Source organism: Eubalaena glacialis, chromosome 7 (genome assembly GCF_028564815.1).
Source record: "Eubalaena glacialis isolate mEubGla1 chromosome 7, mEubGla1.1.hap2.+ XY, whole genome shotgun sequence".
In the NCBI taxonomy this organism is placed as follows: domain Eukaryota; kingdom Metazoa; phylum Chordata; class Mammalia; order Artiodactyla; family Balaenidae; genus Eubalaena; species Eubalaena glacialis.
The window spans coordinates 75,572,004-75,587,353 of NC_083722.1; the positions used below are offsets into that span (position 1 = coordinate 75,572,004).

The following is a 15,350-nucleotide window of genomic DNA, read 5'->3' on the forward strand; positions in this document are numbered from 1 at the left end:
GAACACTAGGCTACTCTTTCACCTTCCCACATAGGCCATCTATTACTCTAGCTCTGTCAGCTTGAGTTCTCTGGACCATCTGCCCATCTTGCTTCACAAATGTGATTATCTACTAATCTGCATGGAGACAGGAAAACATCCAGCCCTCCCTCCTTGGGGGAATTTCTGTTTCTCTTCATTTGATTTATGAACAGACACTGGAGAGGATTGTACGTTTGTGAGTGGATATGAAAAGGCCAGTTCTAAACAGTTACCTTCTTTGTCAGTTCTCCTTATCAAGCAAGGGACTTAGAAATGTCTCTGTCCTCTGTCTGTTCCACTGGAGAGGCCAGCCTGCTCCTCCTGACCTTGACTTCCCTTCCAGTGTTGCCCTTCCATTCTGATCCATCTGGACATGTGGCCTAGCCTTAGCTGAGTTCTCCCATAGTAAGAGAAGAAGTGAAAAGTGGGCAGAAATCCTATTCCAAAAAGGCTGAGGTCATCCACAGCCTGGCCTGTGATTATCCCTGTACTGGGAAGCATAGGGCTGGCCCTGTGGAACCTCTCTCTCCCCGTTCCTCTGAAGACATGCCAAGAGGGGCTGCCAGTGCCTGACACCATTTGCCAAAGTGAATCTAGTGAGGCAGCTAGGCAGGCAGACAGATGTCACCAGAGGGCTTCAGAGGAGCCTCCTCCAGCCACTCACTCTTGACCAGCTGTGAGGTAGGCAGAGCAGCAGGGTTGAAGGTGCCTTGTCATGCCTTCCGTACACAAAGAAAAAAACTGAGACCTAACCTGTACCAAGTGTGATGTAACATGAGGTTTTAAGAAATGTGTAATTGGGGACTTCCCTGGTGGCACAGTAGTTAAGAATCCACCTGCTAATGCGGGGGACGCAGGTTCGATCCCTGGTCCGGGGAGAGCCCACGTGTCGCAGAGTAGCTAAGCCCGTGCGCCACAACTACTGAGTCTGTGCTCTAGAGCCCGCGAGCCACACTACTGAGCCCACGTGCCACAACTACTGAAGCCTGCGCGCCTAGAGCCTGTGCTCCACAACAAGAGAAGCCACTGCGATGAGAAGTCCGTGCACCGCAACGAAGAGTAGCCCCCTCTCGCTGCAACTAGAGAAAGCCCACGCGCAGCAACGAAGACCCAATGCAGCCAAAACTAAATAAATTTATTTTTTAAAAAAAAGAAAGAAATGTGTAGCTGGAATGATGTTCTGCTGACACAGTTGCAAAGGAGTTGCTGCCAGAGAGGTTGATAAATGCCCACTGGACACTGGGCAACGTTTAGACTGTTTCTCCCAGCTGACAAAAGTGATCCTACAAAAGCACACACCTGATCACCCCTTTTTCTAAATTATTTGGTGGTACCCATAGTGATACTCCTTGGCACACACCTGCAGGCATGTTCAGTCACCCTCCCACCAGTTCTCCACAAGCACCTTCTTTCTAGCTGTGCCTTTTCCTGTCTTGGCTTGTGGCCCTGGTTGTCACCATACCCACATAGATTGCCCCCCACTCTTCTCTACTGCGCTAACCCAGGTGGACCTTCTAAGGACTCTTTTCAGGCATGGCTGTTTCCAAAATCTCACCCTGCCTCCCCACTTGCATCCCTTCCTGTGTGAGGAGCCCTCCCTCCCTCGAGCTTCCTGCAGCCTTTGCCGTACCTACCACCCCGGGCTGTCACACCACAGTGCAGTTCTCCCTTCTGCTGTCCCTCACCCTTCTTGACCATCGTTTCCCTTAAGGCAGAGACTTAATGCTGTGTCCATGCCTGCCACAGGGGTTCCTAGGACACGTCTGTGGGATGAGGAGGCGGGGGATGGGTGGCTGCAGGCGAGGCATTGAGTGTGCTCTCCCGTTTGTGGCAGAACAAAGAATACGTGTGCCGTGGCCACGACTACGAGAGGCTGGAGGCCTTCCAGCAGAGGATGCTCAGCGAGTTCCCACAGGCTGTCGCCATGCAGCACCCCAACCACCCTGATGACACCATCCTGCAGTGTGATGCCCAGTGTATCTTTTGACACTTAGTAGGGGAAGGAGGGCTGGGATCCTGGGAGGTGAGGCCCACCCAGTCAGCTGCCCCTCTGCCATGTCGTTGGCCATACAGGCCAGGTTACCTATAAGTCCTGAAGCAGAGTGTGTCCTCATTACTGACCGACACTTAGCAGGGCACTCGTGCTTCACAGAGGGGCCGTGGCATGCCCTTAGCCATGGGGGCCTGGTCATCAGCTGAGCTTCAGGGGGACCTTTATCCCTCTGGTTGGCTGCTGCCAGCACCTGAGTCCCCACCCTGCCCTATGAAGGGTCTGCCTAGGCAGCCAGCAGCAATGACTGTGGACTCTTGCTGCAGGGATACTCCACTTCTGTGTCCTGCTCTACTCCCACGTGCATCTGTTGTTACCCAGAGCCTTTGCCAGCAGGACTGAGGCACAGCTCTGGGGATGGGGGAGGAGACAGGGGGTCTGAGGCACTTGAAAGTCTGAATGCAAACACTGGCCTGCCCCTCATTCCCCACACACAGCTTCCTTGAAGACCTCATGACGGTCGCCATGACTGTGGCAAGCTTGTTCCAGAGAGAGGAGGGCAGGTAGACTCCCATATGTTATCTCGCCACAGAGATCCCAAAGAGTACTTTGTTAAAATGTTGTTTTGCAGTAAATACAGTTTACCCACAGTGGGCAGGCCCAGGCCCTTGCAGCGTTTTCATTTCTGTGGGGTGGGCACCTGCATTCTCCTGACCCCTTTCCCTTGTTTCTTAAAGGGGCACTGGAGAACACCTAGCTGTTGACATCTCACCTTGGCTGAGTGCTCAGGAGACTGACTGCTGGAGCGGGGAGGGGGGCAGATAGGGAGATTCGGTCTGTGTTTGGGTCTGATCTGCCTCTTGAAATGCTGCTGCTGCCAGTAGGGAACAAGGGCTGTGGTGTTCTTCTCTCCTTTGGGGGGATGACAGGGGTCAGCCACTCAGGTCCATCTCTCTTTCAGTCTTTCTGGGTTTCTCCTTCACTTCCTGCCCAGACTTGCAGATCTATGCAGTGACGCCCATTCCAGATTATGTGGACGTCCTGCAGATGGACAGGGTCCCAGATCGCGTCAAGAGCTTCTACCGCGTCAACAATGTGAGGAAGTTCCGGTACGACAGGCCTTTTCACAAAGGCCCCAAGGACAAGGAGAATGAATTCAAGGTGAACAAATCTAGGGAAGTGGGGGCAGTGCTTATAGCGAGGCCGGGGCAAGCCCCACTTTCTCAGGAGCTCATCAGTGTCTCACCCTTCGGGCAGGCAGGGTGTGGTAAAAATCACTTAATGGCCTGAACCTACCTGTGCCTTCCCTGCAGAGCCTGTGGATCGAGCGTACCACGCTGACCCTGACCCACAGCTTGCCTGGCATCTCTCGGTGGTTCGAAGTGGAGAGGAGGGAGCTGGTGAGACACGTTTCAGATGGGGCTGATTTTCACAGCTGCTTCCTCAGTTCTTGCTTTGGGGGCCTTTCTCTAAGGACTGAAGAGAGAAAGAGTGCTTAGGCCGCCTATCTGGCCTAGGCTGCCACAGGCAATCCTGTGCTGGAGGCTTTGTGCACCTTCGTTCTCTCATTTAATATTCACAACACCCTTAGGCACCAGGTATTTTTTTTTTCTCACAATTTATGAATGCAGAAACTATTCTCTGAAGTTCAGGAAGCCAGAGACCTCTGACTTCAGAACTGGTGCTCTTCTCTATTTACTGTACTTCTAAGTGCCTACAGATGAGAAGAGGAAATTACAAAGGGCTCAGGGAGTCCCAACTCCACAGGAACAAGGGCGGGGAGTCAGAATCACAGGTCATAGATCCCTGCTGTCAGAACTGTGATGAGGGAGGGGTTGACATTGTGCCTGGGATGACACCATTGCTGTGTGTCCCCAGGTGGAGGTGAGCCCCCTGGAGAATGCCATCCAGGTGGTTGAGAATAAGAACCAGGAGCTGCGGGCCCTGATCAGCCAGTATCAGCACAAGCAGGTGCACGGCAACGTCAACCTGCTCAGCATGTGTCTGAATGGCGTCATTGACGCCGCTGTCAACGGAGGCATTGCACGCTACCAAGAGGTGAGCTGGGGTCCCAGACCAAACCCTGGCTGGGAAAGCAGTTCTCAGGTGCCTCTTCTTGAGATTCCAGCCTCTGAGGGAAGCCTTCCCAACAAGCCCTCTCCTGGCTGTGCCTCAGCTGGCCAAGGATGGTCCTGGGATGAGGCTTTAAGCTCCCTGCCACTCCCTATTTACATTGCACAGCTCTCTGATGGGGCCTTTTCTTCCTTTTTATTCTCTGAACTCTGACAGATGGGTAATCCATCTGATTATGGAAGGATGTTAAGTGGCCTCCAAGAGGAGCCTGAGAGCCCAGCCCTTCACAAGAAGTGAGTTGTGGGCTGGCTAAGAGACTAGTCCCCTCACCCTGGCCACCAGCCCTGCCTGCCCTACCCAAGCCAGCAAGGCTCCATGAGGGGCTGAGACCAGCATTCAGGCTTAGATTACTTGGTCACCTTCGGTCCTTCTTAAGACACAAAAAAACACATCTGTGATTGCCGGAGGTTCAAGCAGGCCAAGCTAGAGGTACGTTGGTGTGTGTACCTGTTTGGAGGCAGCCCGGCTACCTTTCAGGTGGCACCTTCAGACTCTAAGTAGTAGCCCTGGGAAGAGTCTTCCTGACTTGGCCTTTTCTTTCACAGGCCTTCTTTGATAAAGATTATATCACCAAGCACCCAGGAGATGCTGAGAAGATCACTCAGCTCAAGGAACTCATGCAAGAGCAGGTATGTCTTGCCGGGGTTGGAGGCCAGTGTCTAGGAGGGAAAGGCTAGGCACCACACGATAGCTGGATAGCTGCAGCACCCAAGGTCTGCTCCCTGGCTAACGGAGTAGTGTTGTCTATCACCCTGATAGGTTCATGTTCTTGGAGTCGGGCTGGCAGTTCATGAGAAGTTCGTGCACCCAGAAATGCGCCCTCTGCATAAGAAGCTGATTGATCAGTTCCAGATGATGCGGGCCAGTCTCTACCATGTAAGCTGATCCCTGTCCTGTCCCTGCTGCAGTATAACCAGGTGTCACTTCCTCCAGACCTGTGCAGCAAGCCAGAGGAAGGGGGCGTGGGAAGAGGGGCTGGAGAGGCGAACGTGAAGGAAAAGCTGTTCCCACCACAGGATAGCAGGAGGCAGAGGTGGGTGCTCTAGCCAGGAGAAGGACACCCAGGATCCTCTTATTCACTTCCTCCCTAAGGAGGAGTCATATTCAAGGACAGACAGAGAATGTTTTTTTCAATGCACTGTGCTGGTGAAGAGAGGTTTTCATATGAGGAGGAAAAGTTTAAGGCCCACATGCAGGGATCTCTTTGGAGATATTTTTCATCCCAGGAACCTACAGAGGTAAGGCATAGCCTGAGCCAGCCTCCTCTCCTCCCTCTCCCTCTTTCCCCTCTCTTTCCCCTTCCTCTTTAACCCCCTGCCTCCCTTCCCTCCCTCTTCCTCCATCATGTCTGATGACCCAGGCTCACATCTGAGAAGGCCTAGGGTGGGCAGTACTTTTGTACTGGCCTCTCTTAGAAGGGTCAGGCAGGTTCTGGGGCTGGCCCAGGCCCCAGAAGATCTCCCTGACTCTGACCTGCCTCCTAGGTCTCCATGGCAGGGTTTGACCCAAGGACTGATGCACACAAGCAGTAGCAGGGTCTGTATTCCAGGGCTAGTTTCCCTCCAGGGGTCTTACAGGGAATGCTGTCTGGCTGAGAGTAGGCTTCAGGTGGTCTTGAGCGAAAACTTCTGGTCTCTCTGTGTGTGAACTTCCCCATCACAGCAGGTGACCCAGGCAAGCTAGAGCCTGGCCACTGGGGGAGCTCTCTAGCATGCAGGCTGTCAGGTCACTGCAGGAAAAGGCACAAAATGCTCACCCACATACCTCAGGGTCTCCAGGGCACACATGGAGGTGTCCTCTCCAGCTGCAGAAGCACATTTCAGCCTTCTGCATGCTTTGGAAGAAGGGAGTGGAAAACCTCCTGCTTCTTCAGGGCAAGCTCAGAAACATCCCCATCTAAGGCCCACAGATTGTGAAGGACTTCAGGAAGCCTGGACAGTTGTGCTTTGTTTCCTCAGAGTCACAAATAGGGACACAAACCAATGTGCTGTCACCCAGGAGGATTTGGGATCAAAAGTTTCTGCCAAAATGTCTACATACTTAATTATGCAAAAATAGAACTGTACTGTTTTCCAGTTACTTGCATCAGGATTTTGTGTCCTGTCTCCCCATAGACTGTGTCACAGACAACTTAACCCAGGTCACTGAGAACTGGGCCATTTAGCAATCCAATAAAACCCAACTCCAGTTCTTATGTAAGAGGTGTCCACTGTCTGACAGATGATAATCAGCTCTTCCTCTCCTGTTTCCCAGCTCTTGTTCTACTTTTCCTATAGTGAGAAATGCCTGTTAACACACTCTTATGAACTCAGACCAACCTCAGCCTACTCCAGATGTGCTCTTAGTGGGTTGACCTAGGCCTCACAGCCTCTGCCCCAGGCTGCAGTGTGGTTAGGAGGGTGCTTTAGTCGTGAAGGGATCACTGCCCAAAAGAAGCCAGTAGTTCAGGTTCAGCCAACAGTATATGATTTTTTTTTCTTTTACATTCCTGCCACCAGCCTGCTCTTCCCTCTCACCTCTTAATTACTTATTTATTCTTAATTATTTATTATGAAGGGGCATTCGTTTCTCAACAGGAGTTTCCGGGTTTGGACAAGCTAAGTCCTGCATGTTCAGGCACCAGCACCCCACGGGGAAATGTCCTAGCATCCCATAGCCCCATGAGCCCAGAGAACATCAGGATGACCCACCGGCACAGGTATGGCCTTAGGGCTGAGGAGGGTCCCCTCCACAAAGGTAAGTCTGACTGTCAAAGATCAGAGCAAGGAAGTCCAAAATAGTGCTTGTGTGTACGCACATGCCCTCTTACCCATGTGCACAGCAAACACACAGCTCCTGCTACAGGATCTACACTCTGCATCCAGTCATCCTGGGTGACAGAGGAGTATACATGGTATTGTGGGAACACGGAGGAGGGGGCATTTGGGTTAAGTCGAAGGGTAAGTAGAAGTTTGCTGGGCAGAAAAGATCCAGGCAAAGTCACTAACATGTGCAGACACCTCAAGATATGAGCAAGCCAGTCTGGTCAGCACTCCAGGTAGAGCCAAGTGGCTGGAGTGCAGGATTCCAGGGCATGGAAGAGGGCCAGGACCAGCTCTGGATGGGCTCGGTTCATTCAGGCCTTTGGACTTGATCCCAGGGGGAATGAGGATCACCAGCTGGTTTTAAGGAAGAGGACAACATGGTGATGTGAACATCAAGGTGTCCCTGCTCTGCACTCGGGAGTCCTGGTCGCCGGGGCTCCACTGGGGAGACTTCAAGTCTCTAGGGCAGGAAGCCCAGGCCAGGGGATGACCCTGGAGAGGAGCCCTCACTTGGGTTTGTTTTCCAATGTGAGCAGCAAGTCAGCACAGAGGGGTACTCAGCAAATGAGAAGGAATGAATGAATGGGGGGCTGCCTAGAACTGACAGAAGAGAACTGTTGGCAAGCCTGTGGCCACAGAGATGGAAGGAGGCCAACAGATGGTTCACAGCCAGCTATTTTGATAGCTTCCCCAAACCAGGAAGACACCCTGACCTAGGAGCAGATCCCATCCGGGTGTGGGCACTGGCTCAGATAAACACCCCATAGCAAGGAGGACCTGGGATCCTTGACCTGGTTCAGCATATCTCTCATTCCTCCTGCGACACTGCTGATGTCATCAGACTGAGTGGCCATAAACCATTTAACTCTAGGTCGAGGCTATGCCAAGCTACCGTTGGCCCTCCCAGACTAGGGGCCCCTGGTGGGGTTCAGGACTGCTCCAGGCCTCAGATGGGTATGAGCATTGGCTATGGAACCATCCAAACCAGTGATGGCTAAGGCTTGGGGATGACTGTTTTATACACACCCATGACTCTCCCCCCCACCACCTAGCAAAGTGTCTCAGCTCCAGACCTGACTCCTCCCTATCTCCCACTCTTGTTCACAGCCCCATGAACTTGATGGGGACCGGCCGCCATTCATCATCCTCTCTCTCCTCACACACATCTAGCGAAGCTGGAAACGTGGTGATGTTGGGTGACAGCTCCATGGGCGAGGCTCCTGAGGACCTGTACCATCACATGCAGGTACAAGAACTGTCCAAGGAGAATGGGCCAGGGCACCATACCTAGAGGATTCACCTCTCTGCTGGCCTGAGGACTGGCATCCCTGCCTAGTTCTCTTGTTCCTGAATTCAGAACACCCAGAGCTAGCAAAACTGCCTTCCCTCCACACCATCCCATGTTGCACTTCCCAGGCCTTCTTTCCCAAGAAGGAAATCTAGCTTCAGTCCTGGCTGCTCTTAGAGATCCCATGGGAATGATCCTCTGACAGATTGCCTTCCTGCCTGGCATTCCTGATGGCTAAGTCCTGCTTCCTCCATGGGCACCATCACTAGAGTCTACCCAACAGCCCTGCTCCTTTGGGGTTATAGGTGACCCTTAGTGCTGGCCATCAGCCTGGCCTCCATCAGGGCAAGGGTACAGTATCAGACACTGGGTCTGGGCACCTCATGGCATGAAGAAGCCAACTCTGGGCCAGTCTACAATCCTGGCCATTCAGACCTCTATCCTGCTAATTTTTCTCCCTTTGCAGCTCGCGTATCCCAACCCCAGGTACCAGGGCTCAGTCACCAACGTCTCTGTTCTGTCCTCGTCCCAGGCAAGCCCTTCTTCCTCCAGCCTGAGTTCCACTCATTCAGCACCATCCCAGATGATTACCTCTGCCCCTTCCAGTGCCCGAGGTAAGGATGGCAGGGCGCTGCTTGCAGAAGGGAGAGGAGAGAGCCTCATGGGCCCCACTTCTCCTCCTCTTATCTGTGGCTATGTCTTTGAAAGCGGCCCTGTGACTTAGAGAATGCTCACCTGCGCTTTTAGCACCAAGGACTCGAGGGGTCCTACCTCCAAATCTTTTTCTCTGGCTGGCTTCAGACCCTGCTTGGAGCAGTGGTTGCAGCTATGCTGCCACCGAGGTAGCTAGCCATCACATCTCCACCTCAGTAAGAGGACACACAGCCTAGGGGAAGGCTCAGTTCTTTTCCATTGAAGTGTTTGCAAGAATAAAGCTCAAAGTTAAGGCAAAAGTGAGTTTTGTCTTGAGTAATCAAACATGATGAAAAAGTATGAAAATTAAATTTGAAGACTAAAATTAACCCTGGAAAATATTATTATAAACGGTAACGACAGCCAAAAAATCTTTGTTCAGTTGGGAAAGTCTTAATCAGGAGAGATGGCTCTGTAAAAAGCTATTAACTTTGCCAATTATTGCTTGATTTCTTGTTCAGTTGAATAAATATTGTTCTGAGCCAGCATCTTTTTCACATTCCGATTCTAGTTCCTGTAGTAAAATTTGATTCTCTGTCCTTTTAGATAGAAACATTCACAGTGGAATGGAAATTAGCTATGGTGACTAAAATCTAGCACTTCCCAGGGTTGGCTGTGCAGAATAGTAGCAGAAGAGAGTGGTGAGCTTACCAGCTAGTCACTGGCTGTTGCTTCCAGGCTTCAGAGGGGTGGAGTCTCTTTGTTCTTCTCATTATTATGAAGATAAACAGAAATAGCACAAATGTATGACATAGAGGGTCACTGAGGGGAAAAAAAAACCCTTTTCTTTCATAGCACACAAACCTGAAAGGCCCACAGTAGCAGTGATGGAGAGAGAGATGCAGTGGCCAACTGGGAAAAGCCTCAGCAGACAGCAGAAGGGGGGTAAGGCTGCAACAGGCACAGTTACAGACTTTCACCTGAAGCATCCAGCCCAACCCCTCATTCCCTGTGGAGGAAACAGGTCCAGTGAGAGGGGCTTAAGGCCATCCAACCAGTTTGTGGCCAAGTTGATTTTGGAGTTGGAGTCTTTACACTTGCCAGCCCTCAGTCTGATGCCCATTCCACTTCCATGATTGCCTCCCTAACATGGACCAAGGCACTCAAAAAAGGGGAGCCAGCATTTGGAAGCAGGTATTTCTAGTGTAAAAGAAGAAAAATGATCCAACAAATGGGTGCATGTTGAAGATTTGTCAGTATGTGAGGGCTGCAAACATAGAGAAGCAACAGTGATTTGTGTTATAAAGAAGGTACATCAAAAGATGGTTTGGGGAATAAAAAGGAAGGAAACCCTGAGAAGTCAGCCATGACTTCTGTAGTGGAGGTTAGCATTTGCAGTGTCTTAAGGTAATGCTCCTGAATAGAGCTGCAGAAACAGATTTTGTAATCTAATCTGTTGTGTGGGTTTTTTCCTAACCTGAACACTCTCTAAGATATACTCAGCCATATCTAAGTCTTTAGCTGGGTATTCTTGCTGAAGTCAGATCTCTGAACCATGATTATTGATAAAAACAGAGGCAGCAAAGGATGGACATTTTAACTCACTTCCACTCTGACATTGCTCAGACACTTCCTCTAGGCAGTGCCTGGTACTCGGTGCCCTGAAGAGGACAAAGACGCCATCAGGGACCTCACAGGCTTTCTGGTACCACGTTTGTCCTTCCAGCTAACCATATACTAATCTATTCCCTCATCAAGCTTTTACGAGTGCTCAGTGAGAAGTCTGCGTTGCTCTTACACCATCGGAGTTGAATAGAGAGAAGTTATGTTCTCCCTGTTTGGAAGTGATCCCTTTTTATTTCAAAAGGCTTGGTTATCAATTGCTGCATAATAAACCACCCACCAAAACTTAGTGGCTTAAAACCACAATTTATTATCATCTTGCGTGATTCTGTGGGTTAACAGGGCTCACTGAGCAATTCTCAGTTGCAGTCTCTCATGAGCTTGCAGTCAGATGTCACGGGGGGCTGGAATCATCTCAAGACTCAGCTAGGCTGGACATCCAAGATGGCTCGCTCACGTGGCTGGCAGGTGATAGTACCTGTCAGCTGGGAGCTCAGCTGGGGCTGTCAACCTGAGTCCTTACGTATGACCTCTCTCTGTAGCTTGGGCTTCTCACAGCATGCAACCGATTTTCCCCAGAGCAAGCATTCCAAGACACCCAGTCAAAAGCTGCAAGACTTCTTATTACCCAGCTTTGGAAGTCCCAGAACATCCCTTTTGCCACATTCTGTTGGTTAATCAAGTCACTAAGGCCAACCCAAATACCAGGGTGTGGAATAAGACTGCACCTCATGATGTGAGGAGTGGCATGTGTATTTTGGGAGGGAAGACATTGATGGTCGCCATCTCTGGAGGTAAGCTATCATGATGGTCAAACTCTAGAATATCATATAGTGAAAGGCTGATAGGAGCTCCCTCCCTTTCTGGAGTAGATATGAAGTATAAAAGTGAACAAAATGGTTAAACAGAACGGGGCCCAAAGCTGGGAATCGTGATAAGAGCAGAGGCTATTAAGAAAGAGCAGGAAGTCACTTCTAGGCTACAGCATCCATGCAATCCATGTGTAGGCCCATCTGGAGGAAACCATGGGCCCAACATGTGTCAGGCCCACATGTGAGAGAAGATACAGACTGTGACCTGGTGTCATAGAGGAAGACTGATGTTTTTAGATAAATGTGGGAGGTGAAGTAGTAGATGCACTGGGGTCACCGAAGAAACAGAGCGGCCCACTCTGGGGTTTATGTCTGATGTTATGGATGAGGGGAAGGCTTTCATGGAGAGTGTCCTGGAGAGTCCTTTGCATTGGAGTCACTTTCCCCACTCCCAGGAGTGGTCATGTCACCAATAGCCTTCCTTGCCATGCCCATTGACACTCTGCTGTGGTTCTTGTTGCTTTGGAAACCTTCAAGTTGAATGGCCTGCAAGGCATAGTCTAAACTCTTGTACGTCAGCAGCGCCCCCTGGTGGTCAAAAGGCTGAGTGGGGCTAGGAAACATGGAGATTTTGATTGATCCTCCTTGAATAACTCAGTCATGCTGGGACTTAGCCCCCCTGGGGTTTACCAAACTACAACTGAAGTAGTTCAAAAGTCCTGTGACACAAAAGCCCTTGTGGTGTTTAAATGTTTTCATGAAAAGTAGCCATCACTCTCTCCTACCATGGTATTGGCTGCCCAGGGAAGACAACTGGGAAGGAAGTAAGATGATAGAGTTAGAAAATCTAGTGGTAGCACAGAGCACCCTTTTGTTTTCGCACCAGAGAGGCCTCCATAACATGGATACAAATCCTCAGCATAGCCCCTGGGGCCTGCAGGCTGCTGTCCCTCCATCCTAGCCCTGCAACATGTATCAGGATATTGAGTGTGCAGATCTGGGGTTGGCCTGGTGAGCCAGACTGTGAGCTCCGTGAGGTGAGGGACCATGGCCAAGCTGAGCAAGGCGGTACACCATGTTCCAACCACATGCCTGGTGCGGGATGGGTATTAGATATGAGTTTGATGTAACTGAGCTGGTATAAAGGGGCTGTGTCTCTGTGCACGCCAAGTTGGGGGTACCCCTGTCCAGAGATGTGGCCAGCAGGACCCAGGGAGTATTCAGAGTTTCTTGCTGGAAAGGGACTATAGAAACCAGTGGGATTAGGAGCCCTTTTCCTTTTTTCTTTACACAGCCGTCTTTTTGAGGTTGCCTCAGAGCATAAGTTCTAAAAGAAAATATTGATGTAAGTAAAAAAAATCACCAAATAGTAGCAATTCAGGCCTAGTTTTTCAAAAAAGCATACTTTACTCATTCCCTTATCAATGAAGGATATTTTTATAACTAGGTCTTAGAGCCAGCCCTGAGGTTCTGTAAACAGTATCGCTCAGACCAGCTGTGGAAAAAGTTTACTTAAATAATAATTGCCTTACTTGTTTTTAATATACTGACTTTTTCGACATATTTAAGTCTCATCTTCTTGGACTAAAATGAGTACAAGAGGCATTTCTCAAGAACGCCTGGCTGCAGAAGACCTTTTTTAGTTGTACCCTGACAGTGCCTGGACGGCACACTCACAGGAAGGCCCAGAGACCCTGGTTTTCAGGGACACACAGCCTCCTGAGCTGCAGGTTGACCTCTCAGATGGAGCCTCACTAAGAAAACATCACAGAGAGGGGTTTCAACCACTTGAACCAGCCAGAGGCTGCCGAGCTGCCAGTGGGCAAGTAGGGGGCACTGGGGTCCAGGTGACCCTCCCACGAAGGGTCCAGAAGACCCCACTAGTTTGACATGGACATGCTGGTGTTTGGCACAATGAGTGATACACGTTTGGAGGGCCTTCTAAATTATATCTTCCCAACGGAAGCCTGCAAGTTTATTCTCACTACTTCTGTGGAAGGTCCCCTTGAGGACCATTGGTTGACAGGTTCCTGGGCCCATAGCTGTGGCCTGCATCAATGGGGACTAAGCCACACCACATCTGGCCTCCATAACAGCCCCTCAGGCCAGAGGAGTTCTCACAAGAGAAGGGCATGAACCAAGTCAACTCAAGAGCCTGGGTTAAAGACCCACAAGTCCCAGACTAGCTCCATGGCTCCCGAGTTCACTGAAGGGCAAGTCTTAGAAACCCTGGAGAGCCCCCTGTGTGCAGGGCCCTGGGCCCCCAGCCAGTGTGGCTGGGTCTGCAGTAGGATGGCCAGGAAGGCAGAGGCCAGGCACTGGAGGCTTGGAATCTGGGAAGAGGTGGTAGGGAGCCAGCTGGGAACAGGGCCAGTGGTGTCTGGAGAAGGTAAGTGTGTAGAAACAGTGTGTCAAGTAAGAACTGTGCTGCCGTGTTATCTGAGTGTGTCTGTTTCTGTGTGATGGCTCCATTGCAAGCTGGCCTGGGCCCATGCCTGGGCCCCCTGAGAGAGCTCAGCATCCAGGCCACACCCATCTCCCAAGAGTGCTGGATGCAGAGGGCCCCTAGGGCCCCAGCTCCAGTCCCCAGCTCTCCTCATGATCTGCCTCTGAGCATGGTGAGGGCGCTGTCGGCGAGTCTGCATTGCCCCAGGCTGTAGTATGTGTGCCTTGGCTGGGATGCCATGTGCAGCCCCCGCCACCATCTAACCACCAGGCTCTGCTTCATTCCTCCTGTGCTTGCTGAGTTCATCCTCACCCCAACTGCAAGGGGACACCCACCCTGGTTCCTTGGCCCCAAGGATGCCTGCCCTCTGGGCCCTCCATCTGTGGCTTGTCATCTGTGCGTGATTGTTCTCACTTGGTTACAGGCTCTCCCTCTCTGCCAGATAAGTACCGCCATGCCCGGGAAATGATGTTGCTGCTGCCCACACACCGGGATCGCCCAAGCAGTGCCATGTATCCAGCAGCCATCCTGGAGAACGGACAGGTAATGGAGCCAGCCTACTGACTGCCCTTTGCTGCAAGTGTGTTGGCCTGGGCTTCCCTCGTTGCACTTGCTAGGCTTTCTGCATTGTCCTTCGTGCCTCCCTCATTCTGCCATAAGACCCTCAGAAGGCTGCTGGGCTCCTAGATGGGAACTGCAGTGAATGTGCGGACCAGCAGTCCAGATGGAGTACAGCTGTGGGTAGAGTGGTGGCAGGGTTGGAACCACCATTGTTTGTGTGGCTCTCTATCCTTCTGGCCAGCCTCCTGGACTCCTCATCTATAAACAGTCTGGCAGAGAAAATTGGTTCTTTTCTGTCCCAAGAAGGCAGTGGTGGACGTGGGTCTAGAAAATGGCCTTCTTCCCTGTGTGTGTGAAGGACATCCTCACTGGGGCAAACTCTGCCTCTTTCATCCATCCATCCATCCATCCATCCACCTGAAGCCCCTCTCTACCCGCTGGGACTACTCTCCACACCATTTGCACAGCTCTCCAAATATCCTATATGGGGCCCTTGAACAAGAAGCTGCAGGGATTAGCTCCTTCCCCTCCTGTCCAGTCTGCCCTGCCCTTCTGTCAGGGTCCATGAAAGTCACCTCCAAACAACTGTTACCTAGTCCCAGAGTGCCAGGACTTTCCCAGCAGTACCTCTCTGTGCCTGGTCAGCCCTGCCAGGTGGAAGGAGCAGGTCTGCCTGGCAGCTGCCCATCAGAACAGTAGGTCCTGTCTGTGACTTTGGGCTTGAGTGCTTCCCTTTCCCTACCCTCAGTGCTCACATGGGCCTGTGCCTGTGGGGCATCTCCAGGAGACTAAACCTGCCAGTGCTCAGGGGTGAAAGGGGTCCCTAAATCCTTTCTACCAGTGGGTCTCCTTGGTAGGACAGAAGGATACAGTTAGATACCCTCGGGTGCCTGTGTCCTTTTTCTTGGCCATGTACAGGACAACCTGGAGCCCAGGCAGACACTGGAGGGTGGACCCTCAAACACTGCACATGGCAGGACTCAGAGCCAGATAGCATGGATAGTTTTCCAGCTGGCCTGATGTTCTCAACACATCTCAA

At 51.4% G+C, this 15,350-nt stretch overlaps 1 protein-coding gene across 1 annotated transcript in view; it reads left to right on the forward strand.

Annotated features, from left to right (window-relative positions):
• Positions 1–15,350, forward strand: part of DOCK3 (dedicator of cytokinesis 3) — a 362,194-nt gene that overhangs the window by 340,673 nt on the left and 6,171 nt on the right. The window contains exons 40-49 of the mRNA XM_061197475.1: positions 1,856–1,997; positions 3,006–3,172; positions 3,325–3,411; positions 3,890–4,069; positions 4,690–4,773; positions 4,904–5,020; positions 6,721–6,842; positions 8,056–8,194; positions 8,703–8,850; positions 14,175–14,293. Of these exons, the coding sequence (XP_061053458.1) occupies positions 1,856–1,997; positions 3,006–3,172; positions 3,325–3,411; positions 3,890–4,069; positions 4,690–4,773; positions 4,904–5,020; positions 6,721–6,842; positions 8,056–8,194; positions 8,703–8,850; positions 14,175–14,293 (1,305 nt within the window). The remainder of the gene's footprint in view (positions 1–1,855; positions 1,998–3,005; positions 3,173–3,324; positions 3,412–3,889; positions 4,070–4,689; positions 4,774–4,903; positions 5,021–6,720; positions 6,843–8,055; positions 8,195–8,702; positions 8,851–14,174; positions 14,294–15,350) is intronic.